General features: G+C 41.6%; 1 protein-coding gene across 2 annotated transcripts in view; it reads left to right on the top strand.

The window, feature by feature from the left end:
* Positions 1 to 6095: 6095 nt before the first annotated feature.
* CYFIP1 (cytoplasmic FMR1 interacting protein 1) overlaps positions 6096 to 26491 on the top strand; it is a 73096-nt gene continuing 52700 nt past the window's right edge. The window contains exons 1-4 of one of the 2 annotated variants that reach the window (XM_050334000.1): positions 6096 to 6275; positions 23911 to 24034; positions 24621 to 24710; positions 25967 to 26044. In XM_050334000.1, the coding sequence (XP_050189957.1) occupies positions 23918 to 24034; positions 24621 to 24710; positions 25967 to 26044 (285 nt within the window). In that variant the 5' untranslated portion in view covers positions 6096 to 6275; positions 23911 to 23917. Of the gene's footprint in view, positions 6276 to 23910; positions 24035 to 24620; positions 24711 to 25966; positions 26045 to 26491 lie in introns of those variants that run through there. The other variant, XM_050333999.1, reaches the window with a different exon arrangement.

Consider the following 26491-nt stretch of genomic DNA (forward strand, 5'->3'; position numbering starts at 1 on the left):
GTTTACTGTGACTGGTTCTCATTTGAGATTCCATATTATTTATTGCTATCAGAGACAGTATGTCCTTCATTAATTGTTTCTTGCTCACTGAGAGTAATTGCTAACAGTTTTAAAAGGTGTATTTGTACTTAGAAGTTCAGCACTTCCATGCAGTGGTTCATTACGCTTAGAGTATTTGTATGTCTTGTACTCTCTGCTCATAAACAAGTCTAACATGGTTGCTTTATTTCTCCTTTCTGTACAGTTGTTACCCTCAGTGTAATTCCTGCTCTTCCTAGCCTTACCTTGGATAATATTAGCTAGATATGGGAGAAAAAAAATCCTTCAATCCTTCATGTTGTTGAAACAATAATTCCTAGTAAATCCCTTTTCAGATTTTCCCTATTTTTTGTGAAAGACCCTGTGCAGGTGAAAGATTTTGCTGTTTCACCCAATTTCCTGCTTGGAAATTAACCTCGAATCCTGCAGAGAGACTTCTGTGCCCTTTGTAGACAAGTGATGTCTACATGCTGTTTACTCAGGCAACTTCCAATATTTGCACATCTGTCATCAAAAAAGCACAATGGAAAATCTGGCTCTGGCAATGTTTACTGATTCTAGACAGGGACATCCTACATGTTTAATATTTGGGTGTCAGTAGTATTTGACTGACAAATCCCCATGAATGAGTCCATCTCGTGGCATTCCTTTTTCTTTAGAACTGTACAAAAACAAGTCCTGTTTTTTAGTATGCATGTCCTGTAATGCCACCAGGACCTTTTCATCAGTCCCCTGGCAGTAGTTAAAATGGCTGTTTACCTGTTCGGAAAGACATAAGGGTTTTTTGTGAATTTGGGGGTATTTTAGCTATTTATTTACTCAGATTTCCTTGTAGCAATTTCTGCTTTCTTTACAGAGCAGTTCTGTTACTTGTATTCTGACCTGAATTAATTCTTTCTGGACAATTTTTGACCTTGTTTTCAAATTCTTGTTTTCATCAGTTATTTCTGAATTGATTTTAATCTTATCTTTTGGACACTTTTCCTCTTTGTTGGAGGAGACACAGCCTTTGAGTATGCTTTACTTGCATGTCTGGAATTTCAAGTAAGCAATTTCAGAGATTTTAGGAAAGGTTTAATCTATTGCATGTGTGTATAGATTTAAAGGAGTTGTCAGGTCTAGCTAAAGGAAAGCATTAAAAATACCAAGCAAAGCAGGGAACTTTCTAAGCTTCTAAGGGGATATAATAAAATTCTTGGAAAAGAACACGCTGCACATTGGATGCTGTCACAGTTTCATCTGTTCTTCATTTCCACCTTTATTTGTTCTCTTTACCTTCTGGATGCAGTCTTGAAGTTGCAGCATAGAAGCCCCTATCTATCTGACTTGCTACTTTTCTTCCTTCCCTTTTTTTTTTTTTTCTGGGGGCTTCTGTAATCTCTAGGTCATGTTTTAGCACAGATGTAGTAAATTCTCCAGTGCTTTCTTTGCTGTTTTAATAACCCCTAATTAACCACTAGGTTCTTGAGGACCTTAGCTTATGTCAAGCTCTTGATATAAAAAATAGTTAGCAACCAGTTGTTGATTGCATGGTTTCTGTGGTAGTAGAGATTAAAGATAGCAACACTAAATCACAGGCTGGTTAAAAATATAAAAAAATCCCTCTGATGTGCTTTTTAATCTTACTAACTATAAAGATTTGCAAATCCTTTAGCTTTCCTCCTGTATTCTTTTGCACACTTACAAAAAACCTTTCCTCATTGATTCAGTTGGTATTTACTGGAGGGTGTAGTGGCTTGCTGCTGCACTGTGCATTTATTGCTGGAAAGGCTGCATGGGGTCACAGATCTGGGGGCCTAGAGAGCCACTGAAGTTACCAGAGAGAGAGGGGGCAAGGCTGGGATGAAGAGTGAGGGTGCTGAATTGCCTAACATACATGTCCTAATTCCTGTACTGATGTCCTACATGAGCAAAATTAATGTTGTTTACAGTAGAACCAAGAAATGATTGAATGCACGTTAGCGTCTGTCAGGGAGTTGGTGGGTGGACTCTCGTTTGGTTTGGCAGCACAATGTGCAGCAGGCTTGGAAAGCAGAGTGGGGGACATGAACCCATTGTACACATACAGAGTTAAATCCCACAGACTTAGCAACACAACTCTTGTCTAGTGTTTCAGGGAGCTGGAAAGCAGAACTAGGAGACCCTGCTTACTCAGATCCACTTCAGATGGTGTCATTCAGCACTAGGAGGGAAATGGGAGCCAGACAGCTGCGCACTGCATGTGTCATCATGTGCTAATTGATATTTATCAATGTCCAGCATGCCTGCTGTTGTCAGCTGTGCTCTTGGCAGCACATGTGCTCTGAGGGGTAGGAATCTGGCTTTTCCTGGAGTTAGAAGTAGGTATGGGTGACCAGATCACTGCTTTTGTGTAAGGCCTGGTGAAGTGGGGGGCTCCTGGTAGGAGTTCTGTGTTTAGGTAGCTGGCCAAGCTTCCTGCTGTGTGCAGGTTCTCACTTTCTGAGCTGGCTGCTCATTGAGACCTCTTTGCTGCTTTTTTGGTCTCTTTTGCTTAAGCTCTCCCAAGTGCTGTGCACTCTCCTGAGAGCTGAAACAATGGGTTTGCTTTATGTAATGTGGAAGCATGTAATGTTTTTGTAGCCTTGCTATACTTTAAACCTTTTGCTGTGTATAACATGAAGTCCATGCTGCCTTCTTGGGTGAAAAATCTTGTCCAATTCTTTACAGCACAGACAGGTGGTTGCCAGAGGTTGGATTTAATTTTTAAACTGGCTTATAGATAATTACCTATTTTCTTTCCTTGTAGTTTTGCATGGCGTCCTATTCTTGGGGTCATTGCAACTGTTGCCTCTCATGAGTTTGTAAATAAATATCTTTCTGTGTGTCAGGTCATGGCAGTTTCCTGTGTTATCTTACCTCCTTTCTGAGGATGAAAAATCTGTGAACTCAGCAGGTAAAAAAAAAAAATATCTAGATGTGCTGTTAAATACCAAAATATCTGCAAACCTAGAGAGTAACGTCAATATCTTAGACATAGAAGACACAGAGCCACAAGATTCCTGTTGAAGCTCTTAGGCTGCTGTGGAATGAAACTCTTCTGTGTATTCCTGTGGGCTCCTGGAAAAGATTTTCTTTCATTGCCTTTGGGCAAATACTTAAAAGCCAAAAGAAGGAAATTAAAAATAAAGTAAAAATAGCTGGAATTCAGGAAGTAGACCTGCATCTGACTGTGGCTAGCATAGTGCCTTGAACAAAGGCTTTATCAGACAAGTGCTTAAGCTTGTTACTACTGTATTATCTGATACTTGTGTGATTTTGGTTTTAGGGTACATAAATTGCCAGCAGTGTGATACATTAGTGTTACAGATCTTGCTAAAGATTGTTGGCAGGCATGGATTAAAATCAGGTTAAAATAAATTCCACCCAAGAAAGGGCCACTTGAGATCCTAAGTCTAGCCACTGGCCTCATAAAAACCACACCTGACTTCCAGTGGGTAGGATATCAGTTAATGGTTTGACTGGAAATATGTAGGTATTATATCTTTAGCTAGACCTAGAAGGCTTGTGTTCAGCATGGCAGGGATAACTGAGATGGGTGAGTGCAGCAGAGGGAGAAGCAAGACATGGAGACTTGCTGAATGTCCTTAATCAAGTACTGTTATTGCAGCATTTAAGTTCCACTAAAGTGGAAAGAGCAGGGGGTCGTGAGGGCATTACAGAATTAAATCAGGCATCTGGAATGATGCAAGTTGGGCTCATTTGGAATGATAGGCATGCCACGTGTTATGTGAGAGCGTAGACATCCAGATGGTAAAATGTGATTGTCCTTTAATTCCTATATCAAATATTACATAAAGCAACACAAATCTTGAGTAGCTGTGTATCATTATCACTACTTTTCTATATGACCTTATGGGTTGCTATAAATTGGAGTATGGAATGCTAATGAAAAGCAGATTGCTCCAGCAGTGGGGAAGCAGTTCCTTCGCCCAGTCAGTTTCTTTAGATGGAAATAGCAAGACTTGGGGCATCAGCCAGTCCTCAGGACAAGCTATTACTGCTTCCACAGTATGATGCTGGTTGGCAGCGTCTTGCTTTCATGCAAAGCAGCTTCTCCTGGCACCAGATGGCTTTTGGCAGGTACAGGAGCCACAGTGGCAGTCTTGCATGGCAGAGACTGGCAGACTGAAGCATTGCCAATCTGCGGGCAAGCTGCTGTTGATGGATTGCACTGGGAGTGTTCAACTGCTGTCCTTGCTGCCCCATTGTGGCCTGATGTCTCGTTGACCTGACAACAGATGCAGACCTAGTGGTGTCATCAAGACAAGGTTGTTCTGAATGCGCACTTGCTCGGACAAGGAAACAAAAACAATCCCATGTTATGAAGGTGAGTTATTCTTTACGTTAGTAAGCTGATTGTCCCTCATTTGTGAAATAGGGTACAGGATGGATTGCACAGGAGAGAATCAGCTGTTATTTTAGAAACTGAGGCATCCATATGTGGCTGTATTTTACAGTTTTGCCTGAGCTGGGTTAAGAAGTTAGGCTGCTAAGGAACTGTGATGGTTGAAATTAATTTGTTTGGTATAAGCACTCAAAATTATTACAAATATACACAATCAGAGAAGACTAGCAGCCATGTCCTAGAAAATGAATTGTTTCATAGAAAAGACTATTGCTGTACTGGGGAAAAAATGACTGTGAAGATGTGTCTTTGATAAGATGAACTGGTAATGTTAACATCTTGCAACAATGTGTAACTTCACAAGCTGAGGAAATTCTTGATGATATGAAAAGGGTGGAAAAATTGGATTAGCACAGTTGAAATAATGAAAATGGGGGGGGGGGGTGGGTTGGCACCTTATCCCCAGTCTTCAGAAGCTTTCTTGTAGATGCTATTACAGAAAGATTATATAAAGAGACTTAATATGGTGCAAACTTGTTGGAAAAAAACCCCAACAAACAATAGTTGAAGTAAAGGACTAATTATTCTGTTCTCAGCGCAAAGTTCATTAACAGCACAGTGTCCCACAAAGAGCTGTTGAAAAGAGATACCTAAAATTGCTTGCTAGAGCAATACTGTGTAATTTAATGATGATTAGAGAGGTTTCTCAAGAGTAAATAAAATGTTGGGTGCAAGTTTAGCAAACAAATCCAAGCAAATAGACTTTGACGAAAAATTGGAAGTCCCCATACTCTCAGGTGACTGGATCCCCTACATAGAGTAGTTTGTGGATTCTGTCTGCTGTAAAATAGTGGATGGAAAGAACAATCTTGACAAACTTCAGTGAAGAAGAGCTGGCAGTTTGTTTTTGTGGTGCGGCATCCAGTTCCTTAGATGGAATCTTGAAGAAATGAAAAGTAAAACTGAACTTTAAAAGGGACAACACTATGTAGAAAAGGTGAGAAAACTTTAAAATGAGAAAGTTTGTATGTTTGTTGTGGTTTACAGAGAAGTAAAAGTGGGAGGTTGTCAACAGGCAGTAGCAAACAGCCTATTTTTTTTTCACGGTTTTGATTTTAACAAAGTGTGGTTCTTTCGGATGTAAAACCCACAGGCGTGAGCACCCTCTGCAGGACATTTAAAGGGGTTTCCCACTTTGGTTCAAAGGGGATTCCCTTTGGTCCTTTAAGGATAGCTCTTTCATCCTTACTGCTCCTTCATCCTAACTCTTTTCCTCGCCATGCTGCCAAAATTGTGAAGCGGGAAAAAAAACCAGTGACCTGTCCTACCACACCCGGTGCCCTCGGGGCGTTGGTTTCCCTACGGTGGTGCCGGGGCGGTGCCAGGGGCGGGTTTGTTTACGAGTACGAGGGGTCGCCGTCCTCCTGGGCGTGGGTTTGTGTTCTCAGAGACAGATTTCCCGGTGCGTAGGGCACAGAAAACGTCGCTTTCATGAAAAGCAAAGGAGCAGTCCAGGACGCAGCTCTGCCGCCTGCAGCATTCCTGGGATTACTCTCGGCTCCCTTTGAGGAGGAGGAGCCGGAGCCCAAGCCGGAGCCTGCCGGGGGCGGGAAGGGGCGGCAGGTTTGGGATGAGGCGGGAGGAGGAGGAGCTGGAGCGGCAGGAAGGGTGTTTCCCTGCGCAACTCCCGGCTGAAGTGACTCACACAGGAAACTCCCTGCCGGGCGCGGCCCAGGAGCGGAGCCGCCGGGCCGGCGCGACCCTCGGCGGTGGCCGGGCCGGGCCGAGCGGAGCCCCCGGGCGGGCGGACAGACAGACGAGCCCCTCCGGCCGCCGGGCAGCGCCGATCCCGGGAGCCGGCGGCGAGCGGGTGAGCAGCGCTTCCCGGGGCCGGGAGCGGCCCGCCCGCCGAGCGGGGCGGGTGTCGCTCCTCCGCTTCGCCCCCTGCCCGAGCATGGGCGCCTCGTCTGCGGGGCCGGGCGGCGCCGCGCCCCCTCTCGCTGCTGACCGCGAGTCCCATGCGCCTGTTTCGGGTTATTTATCCCCCCCCGCTCGGTGTTCGGTGCTCCCCGCCGGCGGGGAGGTGCCGGTGCCGCCGCGGGCGCTCGGGCGGGGCCGGGCGGCGCTTCGGGGCGCGGCGGGGAGGGTCGTGCGGAGGCTCGGCCGGCGCTTCGAGCAGCGGGCAGGCGGCCTGTCCTCAGGAGGGGTCCCGCACGGGTGCTCGCCTAAAAGCCATTTCTGTTTTTTCCTTCTGGGTGTAAGGTTTGTCTTGTTCTCTCTCGCGCGGAGCCCGTGTGTCTGTAACACAAGGGTGGTCGGAGTTGTGCTTCCCAGGCTGTCCTGGAGCGGGTTAGGCGGGGGAAAAAAATAAAAATAAAATACCCTGTGCAAGTTCATCCCTCTCTTCAGAGGAAGGAGGTGATCTATGGTGCCTGTCTAAGGGCATGGAATAACTTCCTCTTGAGAAAGTTTAGGTTTACCGAGTTAAAGTAACTATGCTGTAGTACAAACAGTAGTGTAAGCCGGAAAATCCCCAGATGGATGGTCTGGTAGTCCATCCTTCCTCTCTGATGAGCAAAGACAGACACACACTTCATCTGCTTGAGTATTCCTGTAGTTCATCAACATCTCTACTAATAGTTTTTACTTTTCAATAGGCTCTCATTGCCTTGATTTTTATTCCTGCGCCGTTTGATGGCAGGTTGATGTAGCATTCAGACATGTAAATAGGTGTTTGTGCCAGGAAGGCTGCTGGGAGGAAGTTGTCTTTGTGGGATGTAGCCAGTCTGCCTGAAGTGCTGGCTGGAGAGTGCGTGTTATTGAAGGGGAAGGAAAGCTAGCTGGAGGAATTTTTTCTTAATTAGAAGGTCATACCAGGCTTTGCTGTAAACTGTGGGAAATGGAAAGCTTAGGCTAATGAGTGACTCCAGTCCTTATTACATTCCAGTTACTTATTTGGCATAACTTTATTTTAATAAGCTCACTGAACACATACACATGCAGTGTTGTTGGTTAGTGTGTTTTTCAAAGTGGAATTTCTAATAATACTGTAATGCAATTCTGCAGTCTCTGAATTATGTTTATATTAGTCGTACTTAAACTGTTTTATGCTCAGACAGAGAATATCTGAGCTATATGCTAGAAAATGCTTTGCTAGTCCTAACTAAAGTTCTGATCCTGGACTTCATTTAAGTCCCACTTTTTACCTTTAAAAATTTTTTCTTCTTTTTTTATTTTTTTTTTTTTTTTTTTTTTACATTTGTAAACACAGAGTTTCTCTTGATTTATTGTAAAAGGCTCTTTAAGCTTTCCCAGGCAACTGGGTCTGTGAAGTTCTGGTTGGTGCAGGCAGTCAGTTGTCTCTGTAGCGGCTAGGAAGGAGAGGAGGAAGCAGTCTGTACAGCATTGGGGTATAGCAGGAAGGATTAGTCCCAGTATCATCGAAGCTTGCTCTCTAGAAAATGTACAGCAGTCTTTCTTTGCAGCAGCTTAGAATTTTATGTGGTTGGTTTTGGTTTTGTTTGTTTGTTTGTTTGTTTTAACAGGGACTATGCAATTGGTGGAATATCTCTAATATGCTTTGGTTTTCAGATTGTCGCACCTAATTTATTTATTTTGGCAGTTAACCTCTCAGAGTCTTAGAAAAGTACCCAAATACTCCAAGCACTTTTCTTCCCCCCCAAAACTACCCCGTTGAAGATGGTTAAGGCTTTGTTTTGTTTACAGGTCTTGGATTTGTCAGTTTCTGTTGAGGGTTCTGATGGAACTTGGTCAACTTGGTTAACTTAAAATTTCTTCCTTAATAGGTATCATAATATTTAAACTGAGATGGAGCCGAATTACCAAAGTTGTTAAAAAAAAAAAAAACAACCCAAAAAAATTCTGTGTTACAGGAAAGGAGTGTTCCCCAAACAATCCAGACTTTTCAGTTCTTAACTCTTGAATGAATGTGTGACTTACAAAAAAGGGACTGGTAGTCCCTTAGTGACGTACCTGTAGTGTCCAAAGCATTCATTAACAAAACTCTTGTTTCTTCAGCTTACCTTAGATGGAAATTGTCCCCTATTGTTAAACCAACAAATTCTCTTGATTGGTTATACAGATTTCATAGTGTAATTAAATAATTAACAGATGTCTGTTCCAACTACGTGTTTTATGCTAGATGTTGTCTGATATACTCCTGAGGTTTTGGCTAGTACTTTGTTTATTTATGCTGTGAGAGAGTTGTCTTGGAAGGTGGCTTGTTCCCTTGAGTAAGTTTTTAAATCTTATATATAACTCTCTTGTCAGAATCATTTTATTTTTATTTTTAATTTTGTTTCTCAAAGATTTCCAAGAAATTCATGTTGAGGTGGAAAATTCAGGGTGATTGGAATTGAGCTGCAAGGTTGTAACAAAAAGATGGAACAAAAAATTTTCACAAAATTCTGTTTTGTGGATTTGGTTTTATTCATCCTCTGGTCTGAAAGCTGCTAGAATTTCTTACAGTGCTATACAAGAGAAATTTAATTTTAGTATAATTTCCACATCTGTTTGTGTGCACATCAAGAGGGTTTCATTTTACAGCTGTTATTCTGTGTTCTCAGGGCAAGTCCTTGAAGTGGTTCCTTTGCTGTGAAGTAAAGTAAACTTGAATGTTGGGCAGCAGGTTTTACCCTGGTGAATTGGAAGTCACCTGTGTGATTGACTTTGCTGCCCTTGAAACAGTGACTCTGTGAGTTTCTAAATGTCTATTGTTTATATATTTTTAAATAGCTGCAGTTACTATGGCAAGCCCCAACTTAAGAAGCAATTATGCTTGAACCAAATTAAGTGCTTGTTTACCTAGGGATGCTGCGGGAGCTTGACACAGCCCAAGCGTGAATGACCAGTGAAGTGGTTCAGGTGGATCAGCGCTTGGGAACATAATTCATTTAAACAGTCCTGGGCTCCCCTGTGAACGTGTTCTCGGGGATGAAGACAAAGAGGGAGTAGTAAATGTAACAGATTTGGAAACGATTGATATTTAGAACATGTACCTTGTTACCAGTGGCCTCTGACAGACCTTATTGTAAAGGACATTTTGTTACTTTTTGGCTACATTGTTATTTGAATACACAACAAATCAAAGCCCCCTATATTTGTCTGTTTGGTGCGTGTGTGCAGAACTGAGTAACACGAAAGAAGGACATTTCAACATTGTGAAATATGGCTGTACACCTACAAAACCTGAGAACTTAGTGCTTTATCTTTTAAGCTACAGACATCAGGATTCTTTACCGCACATCTGCCCTTAGAAGCTGACCTTTGTAGGGCTTAGGGGCATGCTTTGCTGTGTAATACTGATAACGGAGTGTGTATTGATCTGCTTTGTTTAAGTGTAATTCCATTAATCCACATCACTGCCTTTCTAATGGTAAAATTAATGTATGATGCATAGATGAGACTTGCTCCGGGAATACAGAGGGTGCAAAATAGCAGATAATCTTTCTATCTCTTGGCACCAAAAATGTTGTAAGATCTTTTGGGTAGCTCCTTATCTTTTGTAAACATGCTGGCAAAAATCCTGAAGCTTGTTTTCTTCATAAGACTTAGAAGATTTTCTCTCTTTCAATATGTGTTGTTTCATCTTTACCTCTGTTATGTCTATAAATATACATGCACTCATAAATGTGTGCATTTGGGGAGAAATTCCTGTCTTCACACAGTTCAATTTTGTGAGAAAAGTGACAATCTCAGACCTCTAACTGTAAAAAGCAGACTTGCAGTAAAGGTGGGTATGGCACAAATAATTGTCAGGCATTTGCCATCTCAGCAGAAATGCCTCTTCCCTCAGGCTGACTGTCAGCAGACAGCACGTTAATTTATAGCTATATGGCCATTCTACAGAAAGACCATTGTGGGAGAGGTGATTTAAGGTTGTGGGCAGCAGAGCTGAGAACAGATCTGACTGGGGTTGTTGGAAACAGAGCCTATCTCTCTCTCCAATCCTTCCCAGCTGTGAGATGGTAGCGGTCCCTGCTCCCAAGGATGCTTAGGACCAGCACTTGTGACCTGCTGCCATATCGCTTCTTCACATCTTCTGTAGCTGTTTCATTCTGGCAGGGACCCCAGCAGGGCATCAGTCTAACGGGCTGGTGATCTCAGAGAGGGCTCTCGGGCTGGGAATCCCTTCATAGCTAAATGAGATGCTTTCTGGGCACCTCCTGTGTGGTTAATATCCAGCTGTGGTCTGCCAAGCGTGGATTTGCAACCCACTGAGTCATGCTGCGGGGGTCCCATGAAACTGTACTCAATGACCAGAGGGAAGTAAAGAATGTGGTGGTCCTTCAGTTGTGTGGTTGTTCTGTGGTTCTGTCTGTGTGTGTGTGTGTGTGTTGCCGGGACAGCTGCTCTGGCATAGGCACAGCTGAAAGTGAGTGTCCTCCACTAAAGGGGGAATTCTACCTGTTAACTTTATTAAAACTTTTCTTATTTCAAGTAATCTGGTAACACGTGAGGAATTGGCACTGCTTGTTCTTGCTTTCATTAGAGGTAAATGCCAGGGACAACAGGCTACAGTGCCCTCCTTTACCTGGTTCACAAAGCAGTTACTCATAGACTCCAGTTGTTTGATTTCTCCTTGCTTGAACAAGATGTTGGGAGATTTTCTCAGTTTAACAGGGTGACTCTCACCAAGCCTCTCACATGGCTGGTTTCTGCAGGTCTGCTTTCAAGGAATGTTGGTTAGGAGGTAGTAGGATGACCAAGAAACTTTTTAGAGACAATAACTGCTCGTTTGGAGAGAAAAAAAAGCCACTCCTCTTCCCTTTACTGAAAGGCATCTTAAATATTCAGGCAATGTATAGACTTAGACTTACTAGATGACGCTCTCTACAAATGATTAACAGAGCTGAGTCTCAGTAATATTCTAATGAATTAATATAGAATATATTATTAAGTAAAAGAAAAAAATTAAATGATGCTTATAGTTTTAGAAACAAATAGTCAGATTTAACAACCAGTACTGTGGTTTTATGTTAGGACACAAATCTTGAGAACTGACATGACAAGTAGTGATTCCAGCAAACTGGTACAAAATGCTTTTGGACATGCTTGCTTTATGCACTGCAGGAATAGAAGAGATTTCTGGGGTTTAGATAAAAGTACAGCAGTGCTGTACGTCACCTCAAAATACTTTGATTCTGATACGGTCATGGACACTTTATTGGCAGGAATTAAAAGTGCTGTTGACCTGAACTTATTTATAGTCTTCTTTCGGTATAACTCTAATTGTTTTAAGTGGGTTCAGTGACATAAAATCAATAAGGGGAGTACACTGAATTATGCATTCTGAATGTGAAGTTCAGGCAAACTGTCATGACACATAGCTCAAGATAGATGTGGATGCCTATCAGGTGATATCAGAAGTAAAGCTTTGGATTAATTTTCACTGAAACTGCTGATTTTCTTGTATAAAATGTTGCAGATGATAAGCTGTTTTAGACAAAAAAGGAGAGCTTAAGAACTTAAAGCTATTTACTTATTTCTGTTTTTCCTTCTACCCTCTCCATAAGCATTTTCTTTATTTTTTTAAGAGAATGATTAAATCATGACTTGCTTCTTGTCTGATTCACACTCTCTGCACTGAAATGCACATAATGGCACATTTTTTTTAACAACCTCTGAAGCCTGTTGTGTTTTTGTTTTTTTAATACTGTAATTTTTCAAAATTGTATGTTATACTTGTACTGATTTGGATATTAAATCAGAAGCTACTTTTAAGCATGTATAATACAAATTTGCCTAAAATATCTTCCAGCTTATTTTTTAGATGAAGCCATGTAATATCTTTTAACTGAAAGTGGGGAGAGTTGTATTTGCCAAGTCCTTACAGGTAGAGACAAGGAGTGGGAATGACAGCAGACAGTCCATGTTTTAAAGAGTAGTTTTTATTTCAGCCTTTGTTCACTTCTTGAAGTCAAAATAAGGCAGTGCTGAAACCAGAGCTTCAGCTGCAGGCTTGCATGAAAAAAACCCATGGGATATAATGAATGCCTGTCATGTCATTGGGGGGGCATATACTGTAAGACAGAGCTGGATGCGTAATGCGGAGGCATTGTAGAAAGGGAGACTTAGGGAGCTGACCCTGCCTGGACAGCTGTCCTCGGCAGTGGTGCAGTGGGTGTCCTTCCCAAAGGCACAGGTGTTGCCAAGCAGACTCCACTGAGAAGCTGTAAGACTGACTGTGGAGGAACCCTCTCTATAACTGAACTAAGGAGGAGAGTCTCTTCCAACTGAAGCCGTTCTGTGATTCTAAATAAACAGTTTATCTAAGGCTGAGGGGCTGTGTTGTTGCTTAGATTGAAATCTACAGACTCCAGACCTTTGTCTTTATGTCTTTGTGGCTCATCTCTCTTACCTGTAACATGACAGCCCACCATCCACAGCTGTGCCCTTTTGGATTAAAGTAGTGGCATTCCCTTTACGCCACAGGGCAGCCAACCAAACCCACACTGAATTGAACGGGCATGAGCAATCTGTGACAGAAGTCTTCCTGCAGGATGAAAGGTGCTGTGCCTGAGCCGGGCCAGGCTAATTCCGTGTGCACGTGCTTCTCCTCTCTTTTGTGGGGTGGTTATTGCTCTTGTCACTTCCTTTCTCATTCTTTGCAGAATGTTTACACGGGCAGTGTTATGTTTGCTAAGAAATGAGAAGAAAGCTTTTCACAACGGCTGAACGTGCTGTAAGCGCTGAGCTTCAGTGCTTGGCTTCTGTGCTAAACTTCAGTCTTCCCTAAAGCACCTCTGGGCAGCATTGCTTCCTAACACACCCATGCAGCAGCAGGAACAGTCAGGAACAGAAGTATGGAAGAAATGCTCACTGAGGACAGCTGCAGGAGATAGCAGCACAGCAAAACTGGCAACAAACAGAGAAGATTAAATGGGGAAGGGGAGGAGTGAACTGGGTGAGAGGAAAAGAACACGAAAAAAGAGAAGGAGAGGGAGTTAGTCAAGCAGAAGTAAGATGAAATGGTGCAACTCAAAGATGTAATATCAGTATGAAGAGGGTGAGGCAAGTAAGCGTAGCAAGATGGATCTCAGCACACCTAATCTATAAGGACAGCGCTTAAATCTTTAACTTTATTCCAGCCTGAAGAGAGACCAAATACTGCAGAAGGAGGTTAATTTTGTACACAAGTTTAATTAATTCACTCAGAACTAACTCAGCAGAAACCCCCTCAACCATCTAGCCCCACCAACATCAGATTTTTTTAATGTTTTTGTTTGTGACTTCCTTCTTGAGCTTCAGACTTAGATACACAGATAAAGCAAATCAAGCAAAACAGCTCTGAATTCTTGTAGCACAAGTGCTGTTGCAGAGGGGGTTGCATGCTGCAGAATAAGCTGCAGTGACAGACCCTACCTCCCTGTTAATGTGAGTGGGATACCTTTGGAGCAGGCTTAGGCCTCTCCCATACTGTCATAATGGATTCTCAAATAGTTTCTCATTTTTGAAGTGTGTGCATTGTGTGCTTGAGATTCCTACATGGGGATAGCATTGGACCCTATATTTTAACATCAGGAAGTTTCATCTTTCCTCCAAAGCTTCAGGTTGTGGCGTGGTGCTGCAGATGCACAGTAATGGCCTGGCTACCCTTCAAAATACCTGGTCATTACTTGCTGCATCGTGCAGATGCTGCTGCTGTAGAATTAGTATGTGCTCACCTGTGTGCTCCTGTTGGCTGCTAACACAGCAGGAAAAAATAAACTCACTCTTGTGATAACTCGCTAGCAAAGATACAGTGACTCCAGCCTTGTGCTGTGATACAGGAGTGCTAGGGTTGCGTGATTTTCTCTACCTGTGGGAGAGTTGTCTTATTGATGCTGTAAAAAGGAGGAGCTAGCAGACTACACCTGGTGATAGGTGTCAGGAAAGGCGATTCTGTCCTTTCATGACTCACCAGTGTTGATGCAGGCTTTGCCTGAAGAGCCTGAGACTCCCCATTCATAACCTGTTGAGATGATAGTAGAGTGTCAGACTTTCCTATTATTGGAAAGGTGCTTGGATTCATCCAGAATGTTGGAAGGGAATGGCTGTAATTGCTTGACAAGCGTAACTGATTGTCGTCTGAGTTCTGGTGGTCAGTGTGTCTGCAAGCCATTTCAGCTACATGACAACATCGTTAGAGCGCTGTCCTCCTGACCTTGGTCATCCTGTGAGTGGGAGGGAGGAACAGTACTGACTCATTAGAGCATGGCTTTTAGGTTGCATTAATGGTGCTAATGTTGCTCACTGACACTGCCCAGAATTCACTCTTCCAGGTGACAAGACTGGTGTATCGCTGAGTGCTTGAACCTTGTTTGCACAGCCATAGCGCAGGTATTGCTCGTGTAAAGAGTCGGGGGTTGCTTGTGGTGATGTTTTCCTGCAAGGGACAGAAGCTGGACAGGTAGTAATATGGGTCACATGAAAAATTCACACGTGACTGAACACAAACAGATTTTAATTTGGGAAGTTACGATTTTCTACAAAAAAAAAAAAAAAAAAAAAGGAAAATGTACCCCTATTAGCCTCACGTTTTCCCCCCAGTCTGTACCTGCTTTTGGAGACCTGCTTTCTTCCCTGCAGCCATCCAATGGCAAGGCAAAACAGTTAATGTGAGCCGCACCACCCTGTAGGAGCCTAATACTAAATTAATTATTTCCATTATGTGGCCTTTCTTCTGGGGCTGTGGTGTAGAGTTGGGATAATTCAGTGCTGGAATTTTTGTTTTCCCTTTTTCACCTATTGAGCCTTTCTTTTAATTCCAATCGCAGACTTGTTTCTGAAAGCTTAACAGTATGTCAGATCTGTTGCACAAAGGACTGTCAGCTGCTCTTTGCTTTCTTCTGTCTTTTACTTTAATCAGGCAGGCCAGTAAATGATGTGAAAAGCATTTTTCTTTGCTCCTTCTGATTATGCAAATCTGTTGCTTAGGAACGAAAAGGAGCTCCAGTCCCAAAAGGAACATCTTAGGCTGATCCATTTGGCAAAAGGGCAGATTTTGCTGTCCAGAGCACAGAAAAAGAGCATTCAAACAGAGAAGATCCAGCGAGTTGGTGTTCTCTGAAGCACTTTAGTTATCATGCTGTTAAAATGTTTTCTGCTCAGTCTGAATTGATAGGTGAGCAGTTGAGCAGCCAAGGTGTTTGAAACTTAATTTAAAAAGAACTAAAAGGGAATTTTTGAGGGACATCTTGGAGATTTAAAATAAAAATTAATATTAGAGTAGTTGCTATGCTGTTCTTGGAAGAGGAAATCTGTTCCTTTTGTTAGTTCTTCCCTTTACAAGGGCCCTTTGTGACTGGGGTCTCATGGTTTAACTTGAGCAGAAACATTACACAGAATATTGAATCAAATTTTCTTAATAGAAAAATGATTTAATTGGTTTTCTGTAAGCCAGTAGCATAGGAGAATGAGATAATGGGGCAGAAGAAACCTGAAAATGTTGTGTTGCTATAGGGATAAAACTTAAATTCTACTGCTGTGCAAACCAATTCTATTCTTGTGGGAATGTTGTCATTAGTTTCCATGGAGTTTACTGGGGTTGGTCTCATAAACCCCAATTCAGCAGGCCATTCGATCATCTTTTTAAATATATCTCCATTTGAACTTCTTTCCTTCAATGCATGGACTGTGGAATACCTTTGTTTCTCCTTTTCTAAATTATATTCTTCTCTTCTTCCTCTTTAACTGCTGTACATAAAATTTTCCTGATTTTCTTCATAGAATTCTGTCCTCTTAAGTAGGGTAAGCCTCATTTATTTATTTATTTATTTATTCATTTGTTTATTCATTTATTTATTTATGCCTGTTTTTAAAAGGCAGAACAAATCACATGGATACATATTTCAATTAATGGATTGCACAGCAATTGCAATCTTCAGTACCCGTGCCAGGCTTGAGACTATGTTTTAATTTAAGATGCAAAGATGCTTTTGCAGGCTTAGGAAAGAAGAGAGGCAATGTCAAATGAGGTGCTGTTTAAAGTGCAGACATGCTTCCCCTTTGTCTTATTTTGAGCCTGGGAACATGTGCAAGCACTTGTAGATCAAATGTATCTATTTAAAAGCAAAATGCAACCCGTGGTTTGCAAGTAGGCATAAGGCATTCCTTCCCAACGTTATTTTTCAGTCAAATGAAACACTGTTCTCATCTGCAAAGTCAGAAAATATTCTAAAATTTCTGTAATCCAGCAGATTTTTCTTAATCATTGAAACTCCACCTTAATTATCTCAGTCTTTGGCATGATCCTTCTCCATTTTTTAAATATGAAATAATTTTTTCCACTTAAAATTTCAGCATTTCAGATCTTTTTGGATTACGTGGAACATACTCTTACCAAAACCAATTCCTTGAACGTCCCAAACCCCTCTGCTTTCTTGGGCTGTGTTCTCAAGCTAATATGTGCATGTGTTTTATTGGTGTTGGACGTAGGCTGTTCTCTAGAGCTCACATTGTAGTGGGTGCCGCAGGGGCCCGTCCTGTGCAGCGGGAGGCGGGGTGTGCTGCAGCACATTTGCTCGCCCCACTTGTGCAACTGCACGAACACGTGGCTGAACGTGCTGTGGTGACTTCTTCCACAATGGGGAAGGAGAGAGAGACTGTGCTGGAGCGGGTCAGGCTTTGCTGATCCCAGCTCGGAGAGTGGCGCGTGGCCCCTGGCTGCCAGCTGAGGCCAGGAACTGCTGATCCAGCCCTTTGGGGCTGGGGGCCCCAAACTCTCCTCTCGAGTGGCGGGAACTTGCCCTGCAGTTGTGATGGCCATATGATATGTTTCTCCTGAACTGTTTCAAGCTGTTTGAAGTTTAACTATCTGCATTTCGAATGGATTCATGCTTCATTTAAACTCTGAGTTTTCTTGGAGCTTGTGGTTAAATGACTGAAAGTAAAAGCTTTGGAGAATTTCTTACTTTTGTTTTTATTTTTGTTTTGGTTTGTTGTTTCTTTTTCTGAGGTGTGTGCCATGGGGATGTTTGTTCAGGAGCAGATGGGACATGCCTCGGTTTTCAACACCCTTTTTCAGAGTCAGTGAGAAATTTGGGATGAATGATTCGAGGAAAGTTATTTCATCCATTTTTTTTTTTTTTTTTTTTCATCTACCCCTGCTAGCTTGCTGCAGCACTTCATGCCAGGGCAGTGAAAGGACAGGGCTGAACAAAGACACTTGTTTTGCTCTCAAACTCTTAGGGACATTCTGGTAATTCAGCTGAAGTTAAGAAGAAGAAAGTGGATTCCTCTATGGTAGTGTTTCTTTTGTACTTTGATTTTTATTGGAGGTTAATGATAGAAGGAAATCATTGTCCCTGAACAGCTGAGCTGTTACCTAAATGAGATGAACCTTATCAGCCCTGGGTGGTGAGGTTAGTTGCTGCACATCCATATTGGTGTAGGGGAGAGGTATCATCCATAGCACTGACTACTCACTCCTCAGATCTTGTATCAGCAAAACCATTCTTTCATTTCCCAGGGATGTTTAACTTTCAGGGCATCAGATGAGCATGTGGTAGGCAACAGGCACAGTTATGCCCATCTCTGGATCTTTCCAGTGTGCAGGAGTATGGCAAAATCTGTGCTGTAAGGAGCTGACAGCAAAAACCACCTGGAAGTCTGTCTCCAGATTGTTCCCTGCTGCAATCCATCATGTTTCAAGTGGGAAGGTGGCTGTCTTAACTCCTCTGATGGTCATGTGAGGATAAATCCTTAAAGATTTCAGGGTGAGGGTGCTTAGGTGATCTCAGGGCGTCAAACCTTTGAGTGAGTGATGCAAAGGAAAAGAATGCCTGTCAGCTGTGGGATTTAGATTTTCATTATTTTTGTTTATTTGAGGAAAGTTTAATGTTATTACTCCTATTTCCAAAAAGTAAAGATTGCCATAAAGTAAGTGCCTCTCCTTGCTATGTCTAAATCTTCAAAGAAAAGTTGCCTTCACTGTAGTTTGATATTCACTACCTTTTTTTTGTAACCCAAGGACTGAATTATACTGTTTATCTGATTTCTGTGGGAATGTTCACTTGATAATCTTAATACATATGTGTGTGTACTCTCCAAGGACTTACTTCCCATTCTTTCTCTATATATTTTCAAGATACTGAATATACCCATTGCTTTATACCTTTTGCTTTATTTAAAATGTTTTGTGATAACATGATAGCATCCTCATCATCTCCCAGTCTTGTCTAACACAGCCATAAAGTTGCACCTGATAATTTTTGTGGTGAAGGGCTTTATTTTTCACCAGTAAGTAGGTATCATCAGACCTAGTTATCTGAGGTTGAACTTTTATGTTGGGAATCAATGTAGTTTTAAAGCTCAGCTGGATAGATTCTTAAGACCATTAGAGGCTAAAGAGGAACTGTGTGGTGATTTCTGCATTTATAACAAGGTCTCAATAAGGCTACACTTACTGAAGTTCATTTGCTTTACCTATATTTATTTATTTTTTAATTTGGTTGCTGGCTACAAGTTACATCTGTTGGACTGTGTGCACCGTTGCTCAACATGTGTAAGAACTATCTCATATCATAAGCATATTTTTTCCTCTTTTAGCTATTTATAGGCTGAGTGCCTGACTTGTGTTTTGATCATTTCTTTAGTAAATAATCTGTCCTGTTTAACTCTCACTGAAAGAAAACTTAAAACCTTCTTTTTATAGCTACTTAACTCTCTAGAATTTGGGGGATTTTTTTTTTTTACCTTTGAGCTTGAGAGCAAAATAATGTTACAGTAGTCCTCTCTCTCACAGTGATTTTGAATTTAATGCTCTCTTCTCTATTCTTTGTTTTGTCCGTCCTTACCTTTTGCATTTTTTATTATTTCTTCTGGTTAGTTCTGTTTTTGTTTTTTTTTTGGTCCAAAACACTTTTCTCCCTAATTTGTTCCTGTTCATATTTTCCTCCAGATAATCTGAAGCTTCAGGAAGCTCCAAAAGAGCAGGGCTGGGAGATGGATGCTGTCTGTTTTCTGGTATACTTGGAATTAGGAATATAGATCTTCTGCAAATACTTTGGCGTTCTGTAAGGATGGAGAGGTGGAAATGATGTCTGCTAAGACTGACAATCATCTCCTCTAAATACCAAAGCAATGTTGTGAGCAGGGTGCTGCTTACCAAACAGTTGAATGGCTGAGAGCAACAGAACAGAATTAGAACGTTTTAAAAAGATTGACCACTCTTTTTCTGTGACTGTGTTTCAGTAATAATCTAGTTCTGAAGTTAAATCAAAATGTAAACAATGCTAAAGGAGCTTCAAGATCGGTTTCCTTTTTTGGCTGGGTTTTTCCTGTGGGCAAAGTGTGACAGAGGCAACTCAGAGAGCTTCTTCACAGCACAGGTTCTTTCGAGCAGATCAGGCCCACCTGGTGCTTATCTCCTTCAGAACTGAAGGAAGGATATCTTAGTTTTTAACATACCTGCACTAACATACTTAAAGTTTCCCCAAAACACCCTGAAACTGATACCTCCGATCCTTGGACGCTGTGGGACTTGGCACTGTAAGGCTGAAGTTCATTCAGAGACAGCGATTTTTTTTGCTTTGAAATCCAGAAAAAGGAACTGAGAAACAGCACAGATGTTTCTCTCTCCTGCTTAGAAAGCTGACTGTGCTCATCTAACACTAGAATTTAGCAAGACAGCTTACTGATCTGTGTGATTCTCTCTCCTGAAGGGAGAATTTCAGATATTTAATGGTTTTTAATGAAGTTGTGTACGACCAGAAGAATGTATTCTTGGAGTGCATTTTGACTTTAATGCTGTAATGATGGGTCGTAGTACAAGGGTACCGAAAAGAAAAAGTGGATTATTTCTGATATAATACTTACATGTCTTCTACCTGAGAAAATCTGTCCTGGATAATCTCGGGTAGGTACAAAACTGAAAACACACAGCGTTGCAGGACTTTAGTAAGAAAAAAATTCTCATAGCTTGGGCAAATTTACTCATGTATCTATAATGATCAGTATGACTACATCGTTTTAGTCTGTTCTCATTTAGGTTAACTTCTAATCAGACTTTTTTTAAGTAGGTCTTTGAACTTTATGTTCTCTGCCAAAAAGGAGTCTCTCAAAGTATTAGCTCTCCTGCCCAGTAATTTCAGCTGTTAAAAACTCCTGGTGAATGAGGCAAAGGAGTTTTGCCTGTTAAGGAGGCAAAACTATTCAGTTTTGTATCTTGAGAATTTTAGCTTTCTTAAATTAGTTTTTCTGAGCTTAGAGGGGAAATAAGTTCTGATTTTGCCAACCCTTTGTCACTATACATTAGAAACAACCGTTGTCTTTTAGAACTTGATTTATCAACGACAGCAGCATCAAAGAAAGGGGAAAAAACTCCTGAACTTCAAGGAAATCTTGAAGGGCTTTCACATCAAAGAAGGAGGTGGTGTGGGCTGTGCAGTGGTGTCACCTGGCTGTGGTACATTGTGTTCTGGCTAACACAGTTGGGAGTGTAGCTGAGCTCCAGCCATCCCCCCACTGTTGCCACTGTCAAACCTAGGCTACTCATTTCTCAGGGGGCAGAAGGAAAGCGTGAATCACCCCCTCCCAACGTTTGCAAATGTGTCAAAGATGGGTGGGAAGGAGCTGCTTTCTCTTTCATGTCTTGCTACAGAGTACAAGGGCTGGAAGAATAGGAGCGTGTCACTTGGCCAAAGAAACACCAGGTGTGTGGATACCTTTGGCAAAATTGCGAAGTGGAGCTCTCAGTAAGCAACCTCAAAACAAGAGGATGTTTGTAACTGCGTTTGTAACTGTGTGTTCTGGGTTTGAAAAATGCTGATCTGTCCCTGGGAAATCGTGCTGGAGGGCTTGGAAAAATGTACCTTCCCTTATTTCTTTTCACAACCCAGAGGACAGCAGGAAGCTCCTGTTTCTTGGCTTGGACCTCTGGTCTGATACTGAGGGTTTCCCAGACTTGTGCTATTAATTACATGGCAGTGTAAGTCAGCTGGGATTTTGGTTTCCATTTTTAAATTATTTTTCAAGTATTTAAAAAAAATTCCACAGATAGCCTGAACATAGAAGCTGATGCTGGAGGATTACAACTGTAAATATTTGAGGTCAAAAGCATGCAGGTATGCTTTCTGAAATAGGATACATGGGGATTAAGGACCACGTCTTCAACATATTTATTTGTATTACTGAGGAAACATAAGTCAGGAGCCTGGCTTTTGTGAATGCCTGACTGTTCTGCAACAGGGGCCCGATTCATTAATGGACCATGTTTTAGGAAGAGAAGGAAGATGTGTGGGTTGAGGAAAGGGTGCCGATACTTTCTTTGCTCTCAGTGACAGCTCCCCTTTACACAGATAGGTGCAGTAACTTTTGGTGTAGAATGGCCAAATGTTTTTTGGTATGATTTTTGGAGCATATTGTGCTTTCTTGGAGCCAATGCTTTGTGGCCATTTGCCTGTCCACTGTGAGAGAGGGCAATGGACCTGTTGGTCCCACCACCAACACCTTCTGGAGGAGCTGCACCACTGGGTGTTTCTGCTTGGACAGAGAGGCTAAGAGGAGAAAAAGCTTCAGGTTGGAAGGAGCCTCTCAGTTAAAGTAACCTATGTAAAGTGTTGTGCTTTTTTCTTTTTTTAGCTAAAGGTTAAATTTATGGATACTCAGACTAATATATAGAGTAGCTATAGATACTCAGACTCATCTGTACATGTTGTGACTTCTTCTCCCCATTTCCTCTGGGGTAAAACTGTTCAGTCTGACCTTTTCACTGAACTTTTACCCAACTGTGGAATTTTTTTGGCATGTGCTCATTTATTGAAAGGAGGATGCCATGTTTTGGCCAGTCTCTAATTTGAGAATAATTGTGACTCTTGTGTTGGAGCTTGATGAGGGTGTAGGCAGGTGTTGTGCAAGCATCCTAGTGCTGGAATGCCAGCCAGGACTCCTGTCAGTCCAGTTCTTCATCCTTTTTTTGGCAAGGATCACAAATTGCACAATATGGGTGTTTGTTTAGTTATTTTAACAAAAACTCATATGCTCAGGCTGAAAGCAAAGTTTAGGACAGGGCTTCAAGAAACAGGCCCCTGGATCTTTCTGTTCATTGTTTGTAAAGCTGTTGGTGAACTCTCTTTATCTGGGGTACATTAGCTTTGTAGCAATCACTTGAGACACAGGATTAGTCTCTGGAGGTAGACAGGTAATCACTTCTGGTTGTTTCCTTTCCTTTGGTTTGGGTTTTAGTTCGGTTGTTTTTTTTGTCAGCCAAGCCCTTCTTTGAAGTAAAGCTGCTGTTTCAGTAGAGCTTTCCTCAGGAATATAAAATTAGGCAAGAGAAAGTGAGGAGATACTTGTGCCAGGCCAGTAAAAGTGCAGCGCCAGCCCACACCAGCAGTCTTGCAGTGAGTTTTTGTTAAATCTGCTTTGGGATCTGCTTACACCCTCCCTGTATGAGGGAATGTCATGACTCCATGGGGGTGACACATGCAAGCAGGGTCCTGCTCCTCTGGGATATGGGTGCTTCAGTGTTCCTTCCCTCCTGGTTAGAGCCAAGGGCAGCGCTCAGCTGATCCTTTCACTCAAAGTGCATGGTTTTGCTGTGGTAAGTGGAGGAAAATAAATTGCAGAGCACTACAGAAAAAGAGAGACAGCTTGATTAGAGGTGTTACATTAAATTTTTTTACTCCACTGAGGAGAATGAGTAGATCATTATACAAAAGTGGGTGATTAAATTGTTCCACCCTACACTTTCTTCCTAAAATTTCACGGAACTACAGAGTGGGTAAGGTTGGAAGGGACCACAGCAGGTCACCTGGTCCAGCCTCCTTGCTCAAGCAGGTAATCCTAGAGCACATTGCACAGGATTGCGTCTGGATGGTTCTTGAACATCTCCAGTGAGGGAGACTCCACAGGCTCTCTGGGCAGTCTGTTCCAGTGCATGGTCACTGGTCACAGGTTGCCCAGATTTCTTCCCACTGATGTTGTTGGTTCCAAACCCCATGCAGTGGCAGCAGTCGAAGGTGTATTGCCATGACCCTGAGGGGTTTTGGACTTCTCTATCACTAACTACCCAAAGCAGATCCAGATGTCCCAGGAAATGAAACACTGGAGACTGCTGGCACCTTTTGACAGGCTGGCTCTCCTGAAGATGGTCTGGGTGTAGTAGTTGTGCTTAAGATTTTGATAGCACATTGCCTCAAACTGAGCATTAGAGGTCATACTTTCCTCTATTTTTGGTGTGTTTCTGGTGTGCAGCAGTGGAGGAAGAGAAACATGTCTCGCATTTCTCAACCCCTAAAAGTAAAGACGAGGCTGTTAGTTCCAAAAGTCTTTTTTAAAACTTGTACACTAAAACCAACTGAGTTTCTGTTTGACTGTTTCTCTGCCATTATGGTTGAAGGGAAACTTCCCGTTTCCCTCAGTATAAATAATTCCGTGCTCTTTGTATTACTCATTTGTTTACTGTGTATGTAGTAACACATACAAAGTTATATGTATGTGTATACATATATATATATATCTGTGTATACATATATATATATCTGTATGTATTTTCTAATCAGGTGCAAAATGACTGCTCAAGTAACACTGGAGGATGCCTTGTCCAATGTGGACCTCTTGGAAGAATTACCTCTGCCAGATCAACAGCCGTGTATTGAACCCCCACCATCATCTCTCCTTTACCAGGTATGTTGTCATTGTAGGAAAAAGAGGTTTTCCATTGTTAAGAAAGAGTACCTGCTTTTCAAAAAAAACCAAAACAAAACAACTTCCCAAACCCAAAGTGTCTTAATATTGACAATATATATATGTATAAATTCTTTTCATAGAATGGTTTGTGTTGGAAGAGATCTTAACAATCATCTAGTTCCAAACCCTCTGCTGTGGGCAGGGACACCTTCCACTAGACCAGGTTACTCAAAGCCCCATCAAGCCTGACCTTGAACACTTGTAGGATTGGGACTTCCACAGCCTCTCTGGGAAACTTGTTCCAGTACCTCACCACCCTCACAGTCAGGAATTCTTGCTAATATCTAATAGAAACCTGCTCCCTTTGAGTTTGGATCCATTTCCCCTTGTTCTGTTACTACATATCCTTGTAAAAAGTCTCTCTCCAGCTCTCTTGCTGGCCCCCTTTAGGTACTGGAAGGTGCTATAAGGTCTCCTGGAGCCTTCTATTCTCCAGGCTCAACAATGCCAGGTCTCTCAGGTTTTCTTCATAGGAGAGATACTGCTACCAAAGATTTAATTCTGCATTTTCCTTTCTCTGCAGCCAAACTTCAACACTAATTTTGAAGACAGAAATGCATTTGTCACGGGCATTGCAAGATACATCGAGCAAGCTACAGTCCATTCTAGCATGGTAAGTAGATTTTTAAAATGTTTTAAATTATCTTTCTTCTTAATCAACCAATGTTGTTCAAAGGTTCACTGCTTTCAATGTGCATTTTCTCAGTATTCTGAGGCTATTTAGTTCTATTGACAGCTAGCTGCTGTAACTTGAGTGAAAAATTACCTTCCATCCACCCAAGTTTCCACTCTTTCTGTCAGTTTAGTGGTGTTGAAAGGTTTTTGTTGGCTTCCTCACTGAGGAGTATGTATGCTAGTGGTTTATTGGCATTCTTTTGTGTAAGACGTTCTGTGATTTTAACAGTTCCACAATAGAAGGTAAGAATTCATGCTAGTAATTCCATCTCTGCTGACCGTGTAACTTCTTTGGGATACAAAAGGACTTATGGGCTGCCAATTCTAGTCTGTACTGAACTTGTTCTCATTTCATGGCATTCTTGGAAAATGAGAAATAATATGTTTTGTGATTCTGGAGGCCAGTTCACAAATGTTGGAGTGGACAGATAAAGCACCTGGTTACATACTACTGCAAATTATGTATGTTTACACCAATCTACTTATAAAATTATTTATTATTATAAACTTATTTGGTGACTCCTTAACCTGTTTTGATTGTATGGATACTGTTGTATCTCTCCTTTGCCATGTAATAAAGAATACTACTCTGCATGTGCTGACTCTTTTATCCTGGACCATTCCATCTGGAGTCCCTGAATTTAAAAAGAAAAATGAACACCATTCCATCACCCTCTCCCCTCAGACTGGCATTTTATTTATACTTATAGACCACGGTGTCATTATTTTTGGGAAGAAAGAACAACACAAAAGCCAGTCTCATCTGGGGAGATGATAATTTTTTCATGAGATAAGCACAATTATTGCAGTTGTTGATTAGTGATCTGATAGATATTTGTTTGTTTAAGTGGGATGATGATGATGATGTGAATTCTCTCAGAATTAGGTGGATGCTAAAACAGATGACTGAGAATAAATGGCATTTTTTTAGCTGTTGGATTATAGGCAAGCTGCACATCCATAGCAACTCAGCTCTTAAGCGTGTAATATATCAACTGACCCTATGTGTTATGGTAATACTGTTTTATAAACATATGTTGTGATGTATCATTCTGCTTACAATATATGTGTGTTTGTACATAAACAGTCTGATAAGAGAAATAGGTTTATTTGGACAAGGGTTTGAAATGACAGAAGACACATGGATTTGACCTTTTTTTGTTACAATGCCTAATTACGTTGTCTTTCCTACAGAATGAAATGCTAGAAGAAGGTCAGGAATATGCAGTCATGTTATACACATGGAGAAGCTGCTCAAGAGCCATTCCTCAGGTAAAATGTCATTCAAGAGACCCTTCCCACTCCCCAGCTTAAGTCAGAACAGGTTTAACAACTAGCATAGCATGTAACAATTAACATTCAGGAGAAACATTTAAGTTTCTAGACAACTTAGGTAGTCAGTTCCTAAATGTCAGAGCTACGGAGTGTTTTCTTGATCTGTATTCAAAAATAAAACACTGAGAATAGGTGATAAGTCAGCCTTAAGTGTCTGGGAATGGTTGTACAGCTGTGGGGTAGGAAGAATATTAAGATGTGTTAGAAAACCAAACAAAATTATTACCAATAGGTGACTCCTTCCTTTACGAGGAATTTGTACTGCAATAATTTTTGTTATGAAGTACAAGTAAGGCACATCCTGTAGTTAAAATATTTAGAGTGGACGTCAGGTAATCTATTTTAATGTCTAGTTCTGGCCCTATTTTAGTGCACGATTTTGAG

The sequence above is a fragment of the Myiozetetes cayanensis genome, unplaced genomic scaffold (genome assembly GCF_022539395.1).
Source record: "Myiozetetes cayanensis isolate MyiCay16 unplaced genomic scaffold, myiCay2020 scf5-8, whole genome shotgun sequence".
Taxonomy (NCBI): Eukaryota; Metazoa; Chordata; class Aves; order Passeriformes; family Tyrannidae; genus Myiozetetes; species Myiozetetes cayanensis.